This window comes from Petaurus breviceps, unplaced genomic scaffold (assembly GCF_028583685.1).
Source record: "Petaurus breviceps papuanus isolate PSGF00001 unplaced genomic scaffold, PetGlider_PUasm1.0 91133, whole genome shotgun sequence".
NCBI classification, from domain to species: domain Eukaryota; kingdom Metazoa; phylum Chordata; class Mammalia; order Diprotodontia; family Petauridae; genus Petaurus; species Petaurus breviceps.
In genome coordinates, this window is record NW_027187419.1 from 7424335 (window position 1) to 7441706 (window position 17372).

Genomic DNA, 17372 nt, shown 5'->3' on the forward strand with positions numbered 1-17372 from the left:
TCTCTCTGTCTCTCTGTCTCTCTCTCTGTCTCTCTGTCTCTCTCTCTGTCTCTCTCTCTCTCTCTCTGTCTCTCTCTCTGTCTCTCTCTCTCTCTCTCTCTCTCTCTGTCTCTCTCTCTCTCTCTCTCTCTCTCTCTCTCTCTCTCTCTCTCTCTCTCTCTCTCTCTCTCTCTCTCTCTCTCTCTCTCTCTCTCTCTCTCTCTCTGTCTCTCTCTCTCTCTCTCTCTCTCTCTCTCTCTCTCTGTCTCTCTCTCTTTCTCTGTGTGTCTCTCTCTCTTTCTCTGTGTCTCTCTCTGTCTCTCTTTCTCTGTCTCTCCCCCTCCCTCTCTCTCTGTCTCTGTCTCTCTCTTTCTCTCTCTCTAATTCTCTGTGTGTGTGTCTCTCTCTCTGTCTCTCTGTCTTTCTCTGTCTCTCCCCCCCCCTCTCTCTGTCTCTGTCTCTCTCCCCCATCATAAACAAAGTAAAGTAAAAAGTTTAAATAAGTGCCTGGAAAACAAAACAACTACCTATTAATAGAAAATAATACAGCTGGGCTTTTTAAAATCCAATATTTCCAGAATGGAAATTATTACCTTACAGTTATGGTTTCAAAGTACTTTCACATGTATTTCATTTCACTTTCACAACAGCTAATATATTGTACATACAGACATACATGTGATACATATATGTGTACTTAAGTGTAGCAAATATTATCCCAACTTTATAGATGAGGAAACTGAGACTCAAAGAGATTATATTCACATGTTCAAGGTCACATAACTAACTTGGACTCAGATCTCCTGACTCCAGGTGCAATGTGGTTCCCATTGCACCAAGCCCTCTCCACATCCTGCCACATTGATACAGTTTTCTGGATCGTCTCAACGTTAAGCTTTACTTTGCCTTTTGGAAAGAGAGGAAAGAATGACTGAAAATACAGAGAAATACTAATGGGGAGAGGAGGAGAACTGAAGGCATGTATGCATGAGAGCCTCATGCATCTCACTAAAGAAGAAGCTATCTGTTGAGTGGGAGATGGGCAGTGATATATGTGATTGGGGCTGGAAAGGATTGGAAATGGTTTGAAGACTTACTGTGGAGAATGAGCTAAGGAGTCAACCAGAGCCGAAGGATGGGCACTTGCTCTGATTTCATTTCAAATAATACCCACTGAAACAGCTTAGAAGTGAAATACTAAAGAAATTCCGACTCTGTAGTATCTTCTTGATCTGAGTTGGCATTTGTTAAAAAAAAAAAAAGATACAAGTATTTACAAGGCAATTCCTTCTAGTGAAATCTTGTTCCAGATTCATGAAACAATCTCTTTTTGGAAAGGGGTGGGAAGAAGAACTTGCTATTGCCTGACATCATCCTGACTCGGAGTATATAAGCAGGCGGGTGCTGCAGTTGGGATAGTCCCCTCTCCTCACAGGTGCAGGTGTTGCTCAGACAGAAGCAGAGACAATGGCAGCCCTCAGCTCAGCCCTGAAGCTGCTGCTGCTGCTCTTGCAGCTGCTGGGCCTCGAGGTGCTGCTTTTTCCAGGCTTGGTTGTAAGTTCCCCTGAAGACTGCACCTTCCCGGAGACCACCAACACAACCAGCAACTTCTCTATCAAGGCAGATTCGAACGTTTACAAAACCAACACAACTTACATAGGTAAGTAAGATCAGCTGGTTCTTCAGTCCTGGCCTCTGTCACAGAGGGGCATGGCTGGCATTTTGTAGCTTTTGTGGGGCTAAAATAGGAAGAGCTCTGCATCTCACCCCTGCCACGGGGGAGCTACCAGGGAGGTGACTGAAATTATGTTTAAGGGAGAGAAGGAGAAAATGCTAGGGAGCCATGGTATAATGGGAAAAGCCCTGCATAGGATGTCAGGAGATGTGAATTCTAATCCTGTCTCTGACACAACAGCAGTGGGACCTGGCACTCTATTTCCCTGGGACTCAGTTTTGTCATCTCAGAAATAAAGAGGGTGATCTCTAGAGTCTCTTTTCCTCTAAAATGTAACAATAATAATGTAACTTTTTGTCTATTGCCTTCTGTACTTTCCCCACACAGACCACAACCACAAAAATGAGTAAGAGAAACTGCCTTGGTATCGTCAGTATAAAAGAAGCTTTAGGGGTCTCTTGTTGGAGTCTGTAAGTAACTTCTTGAGCTAGCAGAGATTAAAAGTAGGGTTAGTCATTTTCTGATGATTCTCTTGAAGGTCCTTCAGCTTCTAAACCCTGCAGATAGTATCTGTCTAGGTGGTGGTGATTGTTCAGTCATGCCCTATCCTACATGACCCCCTGGACTTTATTCATAGAGGTTTCCTGGCAAAGTTACTGGAATGGTTTGCCATGTCCTTCTCCAGTGTGGTCTCATTTTACAGATGACGAACTGAGACAAATAGAGTTAAGTGACTTGCCCAGGGTCACACAGCTAGAAAGTATGTGAGGAAGGATTTGAACTCAGATCTTCCAGACTCCAGGCCTAGTGCTCTATAAACTGTACCATCTTGTAGGTGGTGTCTGGGTAGTAGCTACGCCTATGTTCTAGATAATAATACTATCTCACATTAATATGGCACTTGACAGTTTACCAAGCACTTTCTCAAGTTAGTCCTGTCGGGAGGTAATACCAGCATTATCTACCCCTACCAGGGAAGCCGGGCCTCAAACACAAGAATTCTCACTCTGTCCACTATACCATATTGAGGGGAATCAAGGCTTATGCAGTACTTACTGCTCCACAGGATGCAGTGGATAGAATGTTACTTGGAGTCAGAGGACCTGGGTTCAAATCCTGGCTGCACCACGTACTATCTATGTGACATTGGGCAAACCACTTTATTCTGCTGAGCCTCAGTTTCCTCATGCGTAAGACGAGGGGGCTGTACTAGATGACCTCTGAGCTCCCTTCTATCTCTAAATCTATCATCCTATGAGCAGTTCAGGCTTCAAGAATTTTAATCGGTGGAAACAGAAGCAGTATGAGCATGTGCCTGCTTTGAGATTTCAGAGGCATTGCCCCACAGGGGCTTCCGTCTTAGACCACGCTGAACCCATTCCGCTGGCTCCCCCACCGCACTCCCACACACACACTATTAGCCAAGGAGGGACCTAGAAGACCAATGCAGTGTGAGATAAGAATCAAGAAGCTGACTTTAAAAGCAGCCTTATGAACTCACCAAAGAGGAAAGAAGCCGGAATCAGAGAAGCCAGCAAGAACAACGAGTATTAGATGACTGGCCCCTGGAAAGGAGTTTTGTCTATAGGAACTGAGAAGGGACAACCTTGTGGAGGGAGTGAAAAGGAAGACGAAATGAGATTTGGGGAGAGAGGAGAAGGAAAGGGGAGTAAGAGAAAACGGGGAGATACCTTGTGTGAGAATGTGAGAGCAGCTACAGAGAATTCTGAAAGACTTCTAGGTAGCTACACACTCTTGTCTGATAAACACACACATACACGCACACACTCACAGTTTTAAGTTTAATGGCTTAAAGAAGCACTAAGACTTTTGGAATAACCTGTTTATAGCTAGCATTTATATAGAATTATAAGGTTTGTAAAGCACTTTATCAAGATCTCATTTCTTCTTCATGACAACCCTGGGAGGTAAATGCTATAATTACCCCCATGTTACATATGAGGAAACTAAGGCAGACAGAGGTTAAGTGGTTTGCCCAGGGACACCACTAGTTAGTATTTGAGGTAGAGTTTGAACTCAGGTCTTCCCAACTCAAGGTCCAGTATTCTATCTATCCTCAAGAGGAAAAAGGAAATACAGTAAGACTATTTTTAAAGCACAGCACTATATACCAGCTGTGTTTCTACAATAACAGCAATTCGCATTTATGTCATTTTGGAGTTGACATGATGCTTTACTCACCACAAACCTGAGAGGTAGACAGTACAAGTATTATTGTTTCCATTTTACACATGAGGAACCTGAGTCTCAGAGGAGAGAGATGACCTGCCCAGGGGTCACAGAGCTACTAAGTGCTAGTTATGGGGCTTTGAACTCTGGTCTCTCCTGGCTCTGAGGCTAGACAAAGACCACTGCTGCCCCTCTGGAAGTGGAGAATACACAACATATATTTCATCTCTCTCCAAGGGGGATTGGCCCAGCACTATACAGGAGGGTTAGGCTTATACAGGAGTCTACTTTCGATGTTGGTAGAATTACATATATCTGGATGTCAGTTCCAGGTCCTCTGTTATACAGACAGGGAGAATATAACTTGTCTCCATTCCCTATGCAATCCAAAGCTTCTACATACTTCTGGATAGACAGGGAGTGCTTATCCCATTGTCAGCAAATCTTAGCACTCAACACTGAAAACTTCAGAAGTAAAAGGCATGGTTCCCACCTTCAAGGAGGTTGCAAAATGAAAATGACTGAAATAAGGATAAATGTTGCAAGACTTTGTATAAATCAAAAACAAATCACATTGCACAAAGTATTAAAGTATAATGTTCAGAATGCTAGACTCAGGAACAACTGGGACGAAATCCTGCCTCAGACACCAGCTGGATGTCTTTGGGCAATTCTTTGAGGCTCTTTATTTCCTCAACTATAAAATGAGGAAAATAATAGTATCTATCTCAAAGGGTTGTTATAAGAACCAAAAGAGATAACATATGCAGACCTTAAAGCACTACATTAATGTGAGCTATTATAGTAGCTGTTGTTGCTGTGTAGAATATAAAATACTGCAATAATTCAGAAAAAAAGGAAGATTGAGCAAAACCTGAAATTGTCAAGGGAGGTTTCATGGAAGAGGTTGGCTGGGCCTTGAAAGGTGGCTTAGATTTGGATAAGCAGGGAGGAGACCACATGAGCAAAGATACTGAGAGTGAGAATGGGAGAGAAAGGTGTGTCAGGAGACACAGGTGGGAGGAGGTCATGACTAAAAGCATTCAGATAGAAGAATCAGCAGGCCCAGGTGACTGATTAGGGGAGGAGGGGAGGGGTGAGTCAGAGATGACTCCAACACTTATCACATGACCAGAGCAGCTGTGACGTAAAGACATAGGCTAGAGAAGAGGGTTTTCCTTAATGAGTCAGCTTGGGCCCTTCTAGGTAAGGATATATACCTCTTACTTTTTACTTCAAAAGATCTGATTTCATCTGTGAGAGTATTCTCTCTAACATGAACTGCAATTGTCCCAATAATTTTATGAGATTGTTGTTGAGTTGTTTCAGTCATGTCCAATTCTCTATGACCCCATGTGGGGTTTTCTTTTTATTTTTCCTTCAAATTTTTATTTTAGACTCAATTCCAGAACACAATGTAGGGTTTTCTTGGCAAAGATACTAGAGTGGTTTGCCATTTCCTTCTCCAGCTCATTTTACAGATAAGGAAACTGAGACAAACAGGGTTAAGTGACTTGCCCAGGGTCACACAGCTAGCAAGTATCTGAGGCCAGATTTGAACTCAGGTGCTCCTGAGTCTAGAGTCAGCGCTCTATTCACTGTACCACCTAGCTTAGTTTAATAATGTTGATGATGATAATAATAACACAGTCCCCTTCAGGAGAGGAAACTCTCCGCCTTACCAAGATTAGGTTCTTACCAAGCCTGTAATGGAAGACTTTCCAGCCTGGCAGCAACAGCCCCAGCTTGTAAAGTTCTCACAGTCTTTGGAAACCCAGGGCCACCACTGTAACCCTGGGAGAAGGCATCAGAACCAGACTTGACTAAGCTACTGCTTTATCTGCGAGAAAATACTGGAGAAAAGGTTTGTGCTCAGTGGAATTTAAATACAAATGTTTCCTCTTCTTTATGTGGAGGAAACGTGAGGCACTCATCAGAGGTTGAGAAGGTCCTTGAGGTATAAGAGCTTGAGGTTGTACAGTCCCTAAGAACTCTCTTTGTGCTCCTTTTATCTATGGGACAAACATCATCAAGCACCAGCTACACACAGAGTGCCCAGGCAAATAGTTCTCAAAGGCGTAGATAGTTGCTCATGATCCCAAGGCTCATAGGCCTAGATACACAGCAGAACTAGCATAGAAAATCCAACTCTTTTTTTTTTAACCCGAGAAGTCCTTAGCCTACAAGGGCCAGGGTCTCCCATTGCATCCTGGATCACTTCTAGTCATCCTGATGAATATCAGGTCACTGGATCTAGATGGCTCTGGAGGAGAAAGTGAGACTGGTGACCCTGCACAGCACTCCCTCACTCAAATCAAAGCAAGTCAAGCCAGTCCTCTTCGAGAATGAACAGATGAAGAGAGTGAGGCCCAGAGAGCTTAAGTGATTCCTTACTTTTACATATGAATGGAACTGAGGCCAGGGAGGCTATGACTTACCTGAGGCAGCACAGGGAGGAAGAGTAGGATCAAGCCAGAAGATCCTGGGTTCAAATTCAGCTTCTGATGTTTATTAGCAGTGTAACAATGGACAAGGCACTAACCCTCTCCAGCTTCTATTTCTGATTATATCTATTTTATAAGATTGTTGGGAGGCTCAAGGATATAAACTGTTTTGTAAACTTCAAAGCCCCCTACAAATGTCCTAAATAGGAGGGAGGTGGTATTTGCAGCATCCTATAATCACTAACGGGGCAGCTAGGTGGTGCAGTGGATAGTGCCAGACCTGGAGTCAGGAAGACTCATATTCCTTTAGTTGAATCTGGCCTCAGACACTTACTAGCTGTGTGACCCTGGGCAGGTCACTTCCCTTAACCCTGTTTGCCTCAATTTCCTCATCTATAAAATGAGCTGGAGAAGTAAATGGCACACTACTCCAGTACCTTTGCCAAGAAAACTTCAAATGGGATCACAAAGAGTCAGACTCAACTGAAACAACTGAATAACAAAAATAATTACTAACAAAAGCTAACATTTATGTATCACTCTAAGGTTTACAGAACAATTTAAACATATTATCCTATTTGAGATGATCCTCACAACAGCCCTGTAAAGTTGGTGCTATTGCTGTTCCCATAACTTTGCCATCAAGAAACTGAGGGTGAGAGTAATTAAACACCCTGACCAAGGTCACGTAGCTAGTTAGTGCCTGAGGATTTAAACCTGTCTTTCTAACCCGAAGTCTGGCACTCTTATCAATTTACTGAACAACTTAGCAGCCCCTTACTGATAGTGGATAGAGTAGTAAGGCTAGAGTCAGAAAGACCTGGGTTCAGATCTCTCCTCTGACACTTGTTACCTGTGTAACCAAGGGGAAATCCCTCCACCTTTGAGCCCCAGTTTGTTCATATGTAAAAAATGGGGATCAAAATAGCTGTAGTTCCTACCTTACTGGGTGGTTTGAAGTTTTAAATGAGCTCACGTATAAAACACTTTGCAGACTTCAATGCGCTATGTAAAATGTCAGTTTATTATCATTGTGTTTTAATAAGTGTATATATCTGAGCCTCAAGGTCTTTGACTCCAAATCAATACACATTCCACCACCACCTCCACCCCCAAAACACTCACAATAAGGTTGCAAAGTTTCCTCTATTTCCTCCACCCCAAATCAAATCTACAGGTATTTCCCAAGTGCCTGTGTTGTATACATCAAGACCTGTAAAGCTGGACAAGACCCCACCCTGGCTTGTGAGCAGGGTGATTCTGTACCTGTGCGGAGGTGGAAGGGCATGGCACCAGGTGAGTCTGAGGGGCACCAGGTGTGGTAGCTGCTCAAAGGCTGCCCTCTGACCTTCCACACACACAGCTGGCTGTTAATTACAAAGGCCGGTATGGTCACAGCTGGCTTCTCCAGGTGCAGGATACAGTTGTATTCACTGAGATCCTCACAATTCCTATGAATTTCCTTGGGAGACAGCTTAAATTTTTTTTCCAATCATTTCCTCCTAGTGACTTTTTCTGGGAACAAGAACCTCTACTCTGTCATCCTGCAAGCTGTGGACAAGGACAACAAGTCGGTTGGCCATTGGCAAAATCCTGATCACCAGTGCAACGACTCTGTCCTCTACCAACTGAAGAATTTAAATGGCACTGTCTTTCAGGCAAACTGGACATCCCCTAATTGCTCAGACATCATGGAAGTTGAGATCCGGTAAGAAGCTCTTCTGATTTGCTTAAAGATTTTTAGTTTAGGGGATTTGGGGGGGAAGGGGTGAAATAGAGGGGGAAGAGTCTGTGATTTTCTTCAATAAGAGCCAATGGCAATTCAGAATAGATGTGAAATGGAAATTCATCAGTTTACACCCCAGGAATCAAACTGTGATCTGAGCAATACACAGTGATGTTTAGAGACACTCTGTGCACTCAATCCTTCTGTGTAGTAAATACATTTTTTCATATATTTTTATATATTTTTCATACATATACATCTCTATATATAAAATCTATTACATACAATAGATCTAAAACCAGAAGGTCCTATCTAGTTTACCCCCTTCATCTTACAGATGGGGCAACTGAGGCCCAGAGACCTGAAGTGGCATGGCCAAAGTCACACAGTTAATAAGACATAGGGTCTAAACCAAGGGTCTTTGACTCCAGAGCCAGTGTTCTTTCCTCTATACCAGGCTGCCTTATTTTCCAATATAACATCTTATTAGAAGATCAATTGGTACAACAATGGATGGAGAAAATTGACTCATTTCTTAACTGCTCAGGAAGTGGATAAGTAATGTCATCATGAGAAAGCGAATATTCCTCTCCCAAAAATGCTTGAGCCACGCCCTGCCTGGAGGCTAACAGAGGACTCCCATTGCACCTCGGTTATGTTTCCTTCCCTCCTGTCTCCTGGTGGCTATTGAGTTTCTTAGTGAGAACCACTCCTTGGCAGGGGAGCTTTCCCACACATGCTTTGAGTCTATCTTTTTCCCATGAAAGTGAGTATTTGACTAGAGCGCCGCTATGGGCGCCTGATAAGTATTTGCTGGTGTCAACAGGACAATGGGGACAGCCTAGCACTACCTCTGCTACTCAGTTGAATTAGATGGTTTGAGGGGAGGGCTGGATATTTTCAGAGGGTAGTGAGTTGTCTACAGAGTGATTCAGAGGGGCAGAATCTCAAGTGAAAGCTACCTGCCAGTCTCCGGATAGCCAGACAGGGAGGGGTAAGATAACACATCCCCTTTCATTCCAGATCACTAAGGAAGCAAAGCAATGGGTTCCCATTGTTCCCTCTCTTCCGAATAAGCAGCTCAAATTCTCAGAAATTTCTGATTGCTCAAATATCCTTCCACAGGAACTGTCCTTTCCCTGGTGCTGTAGAATGTGCATGTTTAGGAGAATCATTCTTCACTGTGGATTGGGTTTAGAGCTGGCAAGGATTGTTGTTCAATTGTTTTTCAGTCATGTCCAACTCTTCATGACCCCATTTGGGGTTTTCTTAGCAGAGATACTAGAATGATTTGCAATTTCCTTCTCTGGCTCATTTTACAGATAAGGAAACTGAGGCAAACAGGGTTAAGTGACTTGCCCAGGGTCATACAACTAGAGTCTGAGGACAAATTCGAAGGCAGGAAGATGAATCTTCCTAACTCTAGGCCCAGTACTCTATCCACTATACCACCCAATTGCCACAGCTGCCATTTTAGAGAGTATGGCAGGGACCCAGAGGCCAGCTAGTCCAATCATACCTGAACAAGAATCCCCTCTATAAAATATCTTTACTTTTCCAATCTCCAAGTAGTCAAATTTTGCTTTAAAATTTCTCGTCAAAGAAAGCCTACTACCTCTCCCCTCCCTCACCCTGCCCCTTCTGTTTCTAGAATACCTAATTGTTAGGAAGTTTTTTCCTTACATCAAACCTAAATTTGCTTCTTTCTCATTTCTATCCATTCCTTGATTCTTCTGCCTTATGAGGCTAAGCAGAAGTCGAATCCTCCTCCCACAGAGCAGCCTTTTAAATATTTAAAGACTGTCCTGTTCTCCCCCACCACCACTACCTGTAAGTCTTTTCTCCCTGTTAAGTATCCCCCAGTTTTTTGGTCAACTTTCTCATACGGCATGTACTTGAGGCTACTAATCATCTTGGCTGTCCTCCTCTGGACATCTTCTGCCTCATCAGTCTCCTTCCTGAAACGTGCTACCCAGAACTGAACAAATACTCCGGTCCTAGTCCGACCAGGGCAGGATACTCCAGAACTATTACCTCCTAGTCCTAGACACTATTCCTCTAATTCCATTAGCTTTTTTTTTTAGGCTGCCGTATAATATAGTTGGGGCAGCTATAAGGCACAGTGGATTGAGTGCTGGGCCTGGAGTTAGGAAGACTCATTTTCCTGAGTTCAAATCTGACCTTAGATACTTACTAGCTATGTGACTTTAGGTAAGTCACTTCACCCTGTTTGCCTCAGTTTCCTTATCTGTAAAATGAGCTGGAGAAGGAAATAGCAAACCAGTATCTCTGCCAAGAAAATCACAAAGGGGACTCATAAACAGTTGGACACAAATGAACAACAACAATCATACTGTTGACTCATTAAGCTTCATTAAGTGTAATCCATTAAGATTCCTACTTTTTTTTTCAGATTAACTACTGCTCCCCATCTAATAAAACAAACTTATTTCACAGGTAGTTATAAACAAGGATTATTGAATGCTTCCTATGAACTGGGATTAGTAGAAGACAAATATTTTTGTGCTGAAATGCATTTTCAAATATTTTATGAGGCTTATTTGATTTTTCACACTAACTAAAGGTTAATAATACATGGGGTAGTGAAAGGTAAGAGGGAGGAGCCATGGAACTGACTGATCACAGAGAACTAATAAGTGGTTGTTGAGAATCTAGTATATTTTTAGCACTTTCCTAGGCATTATGGGCCACAAAATAATTGTAAGACACAGTACCTGACCACAAGGATTTTATGGTCTAGTTGGAAGAGACAAGACCTAGCTGGGAAACAATTTGTGATGTATCATTAATTATCATTGGTGTTTGACAGCGGGTGAAACTCTGCATTCTATACTGCCATAATAAAGGACTATGCTGGGGTAGGGAACCTGCGACCTCAAGGCCACATGTGGCCTTCAAGGTCCTTGGGTGTGGCCTTCTAACTGAGTCCAAGTTCCACAGAACAAATCCTCTTATTAAGGGGATTTATTCCATGGAGTTTGGATTCAGTCAAAGGGCTTCACTTGAAGACCTAGAGGGCTACTTGTGGCCTTGAGGTTGCAGGTTCCCCACCCCTGCATACTCTCTTCACTGTGTCTCACAAACAAACAAACAAAAATAAAATAAAATAGAAAGCAACGTGGTATGTAATCAGGAGCTAATTGTGCTCTACTATAGAAAGAAGGGAGGCAAAAATAGTTAAAAGGACATATAAAATTGAGCTTGGCCAGCAGGGAAGGCTCCCCTGAAGAGGCCATTCTGAGGACTGTTTCACGGTTAAGAAGCCAATGGAAGGCAGTCCTAGATTCATGTTTTCTGTGGGTCTGATCAAAGTGATGGCTCTCTAGTTAACACAGTTTTTCATGAGCTCTTTACCTATGTAATGTACATATATCTTAGCTGAACTCTTTCCTCTATGGCAGAGGAAGACATGAAATAGACAGCTTCTCACCCCTGTCTCCTGTTTACCTTCCCACAGGGCCTTTACCTTCTATTTCAACGATGGGGCTACCTTCTCTTCATTCAAACTGGACAGGAAAGGTAAGTTGTTTTGGAGCATCTTGGTATGGTGAATTGGGAAAAGGTCTCAAAGCCAGGAAGACACAGGTTCCAGTCCCACTTCTGACACATACTGGCTGAAATGACCCCAACACATGTTGCTTAATAGGTCAGAGTTCTAGATCAATCCCAAAGAAGATAAATAGCAATGAAGGTGATAACCTGTGGTGGGAGAAGTTCCCTATGCCAATGAATCACAGCCTATCTTTGCTTCCAGAGGTTAGCTTAGGGTTTGGAGGACTTGGAATGGAGGAGGGATATTTTGTTTTGTTTTGTTTTGTTTTTTAGAATGCAAAAGCTAGAAGAAACTTTTAAAAAATCGTCTAGTCCAACACCCTCATTTTACAGATAAGAAAATTAAGTCTTGCAGAAGATAAGCCAACTACCCACCAGGTTATGCAGAGTAGCAGTGGCAGGGCCAGGATAGAACCCAGGACTCCCTGCTCCCAGCTCTTTCCATTATACCACACTTCATCTGCTCATCTCTAGCAGGGATAGCTAATTGGAATCCCTGCAGGGCCCCAGGAAGAAGTATCAATTATTCCTACTTTACAACTCTGCCCCCCTTCTAGCTTGGGAAATGAGTTTTTCCTTCTAAGTCACATCCAAACAGCTGGATTCTAAAGCAGCCTTCCTGGCTTCTTGTGTCTTGGGAAGCTGGCCCTTCCTCTTCCAGAGCATCTGCTTATATGGGCATTACAAATGCAACATGAGTGTCATCTTTGCAATTAAATTTTTAATTAAAAGGTTCACCCAGAAACAGGGAACTGATTGGGTCTGATCCAATAACATGCCCTCCTCACTGGTAACCAGCAGCACAGGATTCAAAGCTCACAATGAAAAATGCCGTGAATACTCAGTCATCCTGTCAACCACTTGTCATAAAACATGTTAAAGGGAAAATCCATTTTCAACAACAAATTCAGAAGTGGTTAGAGATCATGCAACCTGGAATACTCCCTGGGGGCTTTAACCACATGCAATTACATTTCATAAGCTCCTTCTCTTAGTATTTTCTCTGGCTGGCAAGGTTTGGCATTTGCTGTTTTCTTTCCTCTTAACTGTAGCTTATTTTCCTATAAATTCCACGGGTATAAAGGGCTAAGAAAGAAAATAGTTTTGTTCCTAGTCACTATCCCTCAGCTTCCAAGTCAACAAAATCCTTCGGTGAAAAAGGATTGGGACCTCTGGTGCTATGCCCAAACCCAAGAGATAGTCAGAAAACATTTGTCATGAGGAAACACTGAATAAGGTATTACAACATGGCAAGAGTGGAAGTCACAAAATGCCCAGATGTGACAACCCTGCAATGTATGTCCAGAGCAAAAGAAGGCTAAGGAATAGGGACTGGTCTGTGATTCCACTGGCAGGTGAAGAAAGCCCCTCTACAATGCAGGTCAGAACTTAAGAGTCTTGGAGAGCTCCCTATAGCAGGTGTGACAAATTCTTAAGGGGAAGGGGGATAGGGGATGTGGGAGAAGCCACTAAACTACCATGAGGATACTTGCTGGCATATACTGTCTTAGAAAACTACACATTAACATTATCTATGTTTTGTTGTATTTTTATGTATTTTATTAAATATTTCCCAATTACATTTTAATCTACTTCAGGCTACACTCAGAGTACTGTGGGCCATTCATGTTAGGCCACTCTGGCCTAAAGCACCGAGATGTTAAGTGACCCAGGGTCATGCAGTCAGTATATGTCATAATCAGGACTTGAACTCAAGCCTTTCTACCTCCAAGGCCACTTCTCTATCCAGTATAATATGCTTCCTCTCAAAAGAAGGCATGTTCCTAAGTGAACCACTAGAAATTCCCCTTGCCCTGATTCTATAAACTCAAACTCCCTTTGTTGTTGTACAGTCATGAAAGACTTTTTGTGAGGTTTTCTTGGTAGAGAGACTGGAATTATTTGCCATCTCCTTCTCCAGCTCATTTTGACAGATGAGGAAACTAAGGCAAACAGGGTTAAATGACTTGCCCAGGTCCACATAGCTAACAAGTGTCTGAGACCAGATTTCAACTCACCCAGCACTTTATCCACTATGCCACCAAGCAGCCCTCAAAGTCTCTTATATACATACACTGTGGAGTGGTCATTTCCTTGTTCCTCTTAAATAAAGTTTCTGAATATAACAAGACCCTGGTCAAGCTATTCTAGGAGCCTAGGCCATATATATCCAAAGTTCCAGGCGTAGAGAATCAAATTATAATTCAGTTCACCATATTTGGGAGGCCCTAAGACCTGCATATGGATCCTGATCCTAAGAAAATCTAGAAGTACGGTACCTTAATATTACAAGAGAGTCTCACCCTATTGATCATGTATGTGATCAACATTCATAGCTCTTGAGCCCTTTGAAACAAGTTGGAAGGGAAGAAAACACCATTACAAATAGTACTGATACCATGATTAAAAATAATGTTTTATTCTTTGAAAGATGTATAACATTAAAATAATCATCAATAGCTAGCATTTAAAGTTTGCAAAACACTTCTAACTATTATCTCATTTTATCCTCACAATTCTTCTCCCATTGGAGAACATTGTACACAGTAACAGCAATATTGTGTGATGATTAACTATGATAGACTCAGCTCTTCTCAGCAAAGCAATGATCCAAGACAATTCCAAAAAACTCATTATGGAAAATTCTAATTGTATCAAGAGAAATAATTATGGAGTCTGAATATGGATAGAAGCATACTGTTTTCATTTTTTGTTTGTTTTTTCTTGTGATTTTTCCCTTTTGTTCTGATTCTTCTTTCACAACATGACTAATGTGGAAATATGTTTAACATGATTGTAAATGTATAATCTATATCATATTGCTTGCTGTCTTGGGAAGGAGGGAGAAAAAAATTGAAGCTCAAAATTTTACCAAAATGAATGTTGACATGTTATTGGGGGAAAAAATAAAATACTATTAAGAAAAAAAGAGAAATGATGAGCAGGATGCCCTTGGAAAAACATGGTACATGGGCTGATACGAAGTGAAATGAGCAGAACCAGGAGAACACTGTACACAGTAACAGCAATATTGATGATCTACTATGAATAACTTTGCTATTCTCAGCAATATAATGATCCAAGACAATTCTGTAAAACTTGTGATGAAAGATGCTGTCCTTCTCCAGAGAAAGAATTCGTAGAGCCTGAATGAAAATTGAAGATATTTTTCTTTACTTTCTTTATTTTTCTTAGGGTTGGTTTTTTTTTGACTGTGTTTTCTTTCACAGAATGACTTACATGGAAATGTATTTTGCATGACAATACACACATAACCTATGTCAAATTGCTTGCCTTCTCAATATGGGGGAGGGGAGGGGAGGAGACAATTTGAAACTCAAAATTTAGGGAAAAAAAGAATGGTAAAATTATCTTTACATGTAATTGGGAAAAATAAGATACTAAGTGAGAAAAAATAATACTTTCTTCCCTCCAAAAATGCTGGCAATCCTGTTTAGTTATCGTTTTTTTTTTTTTAAGCAATTGGGATTAAGTAACTTGCTGGAGGTTACATGGCCAGGTGTTTCTGGGTGGGTGCTAAGTGTCTGAGCCCAGATTCGATGTCCAGGTCATCCCAACACTGGAGCCGGTGCTCTTACTCACTGTGCTACCTGGCCACCCCTTAGTTATTGTTTTTAATATTAAAATAATTAACTATTATCAGATAGTTTACATTACTGTAGTGTTACATTATAGTAACACTATATAAAGTTATATATATATAGTTATAATATTATGTTAGTTTATATTACCATAGTGCTTTATAATACACAGAATGTTCTTACAAGAAACCAGTGTGATAGGACTCACCTGTAGGTAGATTTATTTCCCTTTTAACAGCACTTCCATCCACCTGCCAGCAATGATCCTAATGTTTGGTCTTTCTTTTCCAGCACCAACCCCATCACTAATCACCCCCAAAAGTTCTGCCCAGAAAGCCTACACCAGTTCAATCATCGACATCATTCAGCTCTTGTTCGTCTATTTCACCAGCAAATTGATCTCATAAGGAAACATGCACTCTGGCACCACTGATCTTCTTCTTTCTTTCTTGAGCCAAGGTGTGAAGACCACATGAATGGAGGTTCCACATTCCCACAATGTATGACTGTTACAATGTAAGTCTGACTGTAGCAGAGACAGAGGATTTCCTCTGTATGCAGTGACAATCAACTAGCGGGTGAAATTAAACTATGTAAGACAGCCAAATAGATCTCTGGAACTGGAAATTAGGCTTTTTATTCTTCTATCCAGCCAAGTCAGGTAAAAAAAGAATGGATGATAGCAATAGCCATCTGGCCAGAGTGTAAATTGGGGTTGATCCTCAGTTATCACTTTGATGGTCAATCCCAAGCTCATCCAATCCTCACTTGGTGCCAAATGATTCCCCTGCACCCCCGGAAAGTCATGGAATGAATGGCCAGGAGGGATCAGATTTCTGGTCCAAATATATCCAGATTATTTAAAATGCTTACTTTTAATAGCATTTTTAATTTATTGAGGAAGGAAGGAAATGAACTGAAATCAGTCCTTCTGCTACTGGAAAACTTTCATTTCATTCAAACTGGCAGGTTTATGCAGGGTAACATAGGAAATGACAATCGGTAAACCAATTTGCGGGGATGGGGAGGAGAGGCAGAGAGTGACGATTTTAAAAACTAATTTCCTTTAATTTCCAATAAAATGTTTTCACTATTGCACCCAATGAATTATAAGGATAAGCTAGATAAATTGACACAATAAAAATCCTAATATAATCCCTATTTATTTGCACTTGAAACAGAGACTATGACACCCATTTCTCATTTATAAATCAGGGCATTAGTAAAGTGTAATTGTGGATTTTTTTTTTGTTTTGGTGTGCATTTGGGGGTTGTTTTTAAGTTCAAGGCCAGAAACAATGGTTGATAATATCTCAACATCCATTTTTCTATAGACCAGACCGGCCATTAGGTAAATTGGTGTAATTCATATATATAAAGAAGATGTGATATTCCTAGAATCAAATTTGTCACAAACAAAAAACTTCTGTGCCATGTATTAAATAAAGGTTTTTGTTTTCATTTAACACATGCTACAAATGGTCAAATTTCTTTTATAAGTCAGTGAAACAACATTCTTTTCCACCTGCCTCAGAGCCTTTGGTGTTGGGGGGAGTAGATAATTCTACCGATAAAAAATAAATTAAAAAGATCTTTTCTGTCTCCTAAGAACAGTGTGGTTTTCCCAATTTTCCTATTTTTCTCATTTTCTATGTGCCTCTTTCCTCTGCTGTATATCACAGTGCTACTCCCCATCTCTTCATGTTAAGGTTTTCCTTGTGCAAATAGGTGATATTCTTATTCATGTAAGATTGAATTAACTGGCTACCATGGAAACTGAGGGAGCCTAGCAGTGACTCTTAATGATCTAGGAAGCTTTGCCTTCAAAATGAAGAAATGAACTGGCAAATCTGCTGATTCTTTGTCCAGGACTGGTCTTCACCATTTGTCAAGTGACTACCAGCTGAGTATCTTTTCAGAAATCCCAGCAGGTCCCATACCCACCCCACAAATATTCTCTTCCTTTGTCAGAAGACTGAAATCTCATTGCAGCAGTTCTGTTCCTTTCACATAAAGTTCTGACCCTTGTCAACCAGCACCAATATTTGGAAAAATTGGGAAATGTGTGTTATTCATGACCTCATGTTCTAAACCTTTTTTCACATGTAATGTGAACACCCTATCCATCTCTCTCATTCTCTCTCTCTCTCTCTCTCTCTCTCTCTCTCTCTCTCTCTCTCTCT

General features: G+C 41.4%; 2 protein-coding genes across 3 annotated transcripts in view; both read left to right on the forward strand.

The window, feature by feature from the left end:
• PLET1 (placenta expressed transcript 1) overlaps positions 1–16655 on the forward strand; it is a 179622-nt gene extending 162967 nt beyond the window's left edge. The window contains exons 2-5 of the mRNA XM_069080400.1: positions 1399–1639; positions 7795–7996; positions 11493–11554; positions 15481–16655. Of these exons, the coding sequence (XP_068936501.1) occupies positions 1447–1639; positions 7795–7996; positions 11493–11554; positions 15481–15596 (573 nt within the window). The 5' untranslated portion in view covers positions 1399–1446 and the 3' untranslated portion in view covers positions 15597–16655. The remainder of the gene's footprint in view (positions 1–1398; positions 1640–7794; positions 7997–11492; positions 11555–15480) is intronic.
• The window catches only part of LOC138155257 (interleukin-18-like), a 376645-nt gene that overhangs the window by 162974 nt on the left and 196299 nt on the right, over positions 1–17372 (forward strand). The gene's annotated exons all lie outside the window — the stretch shown is intronic.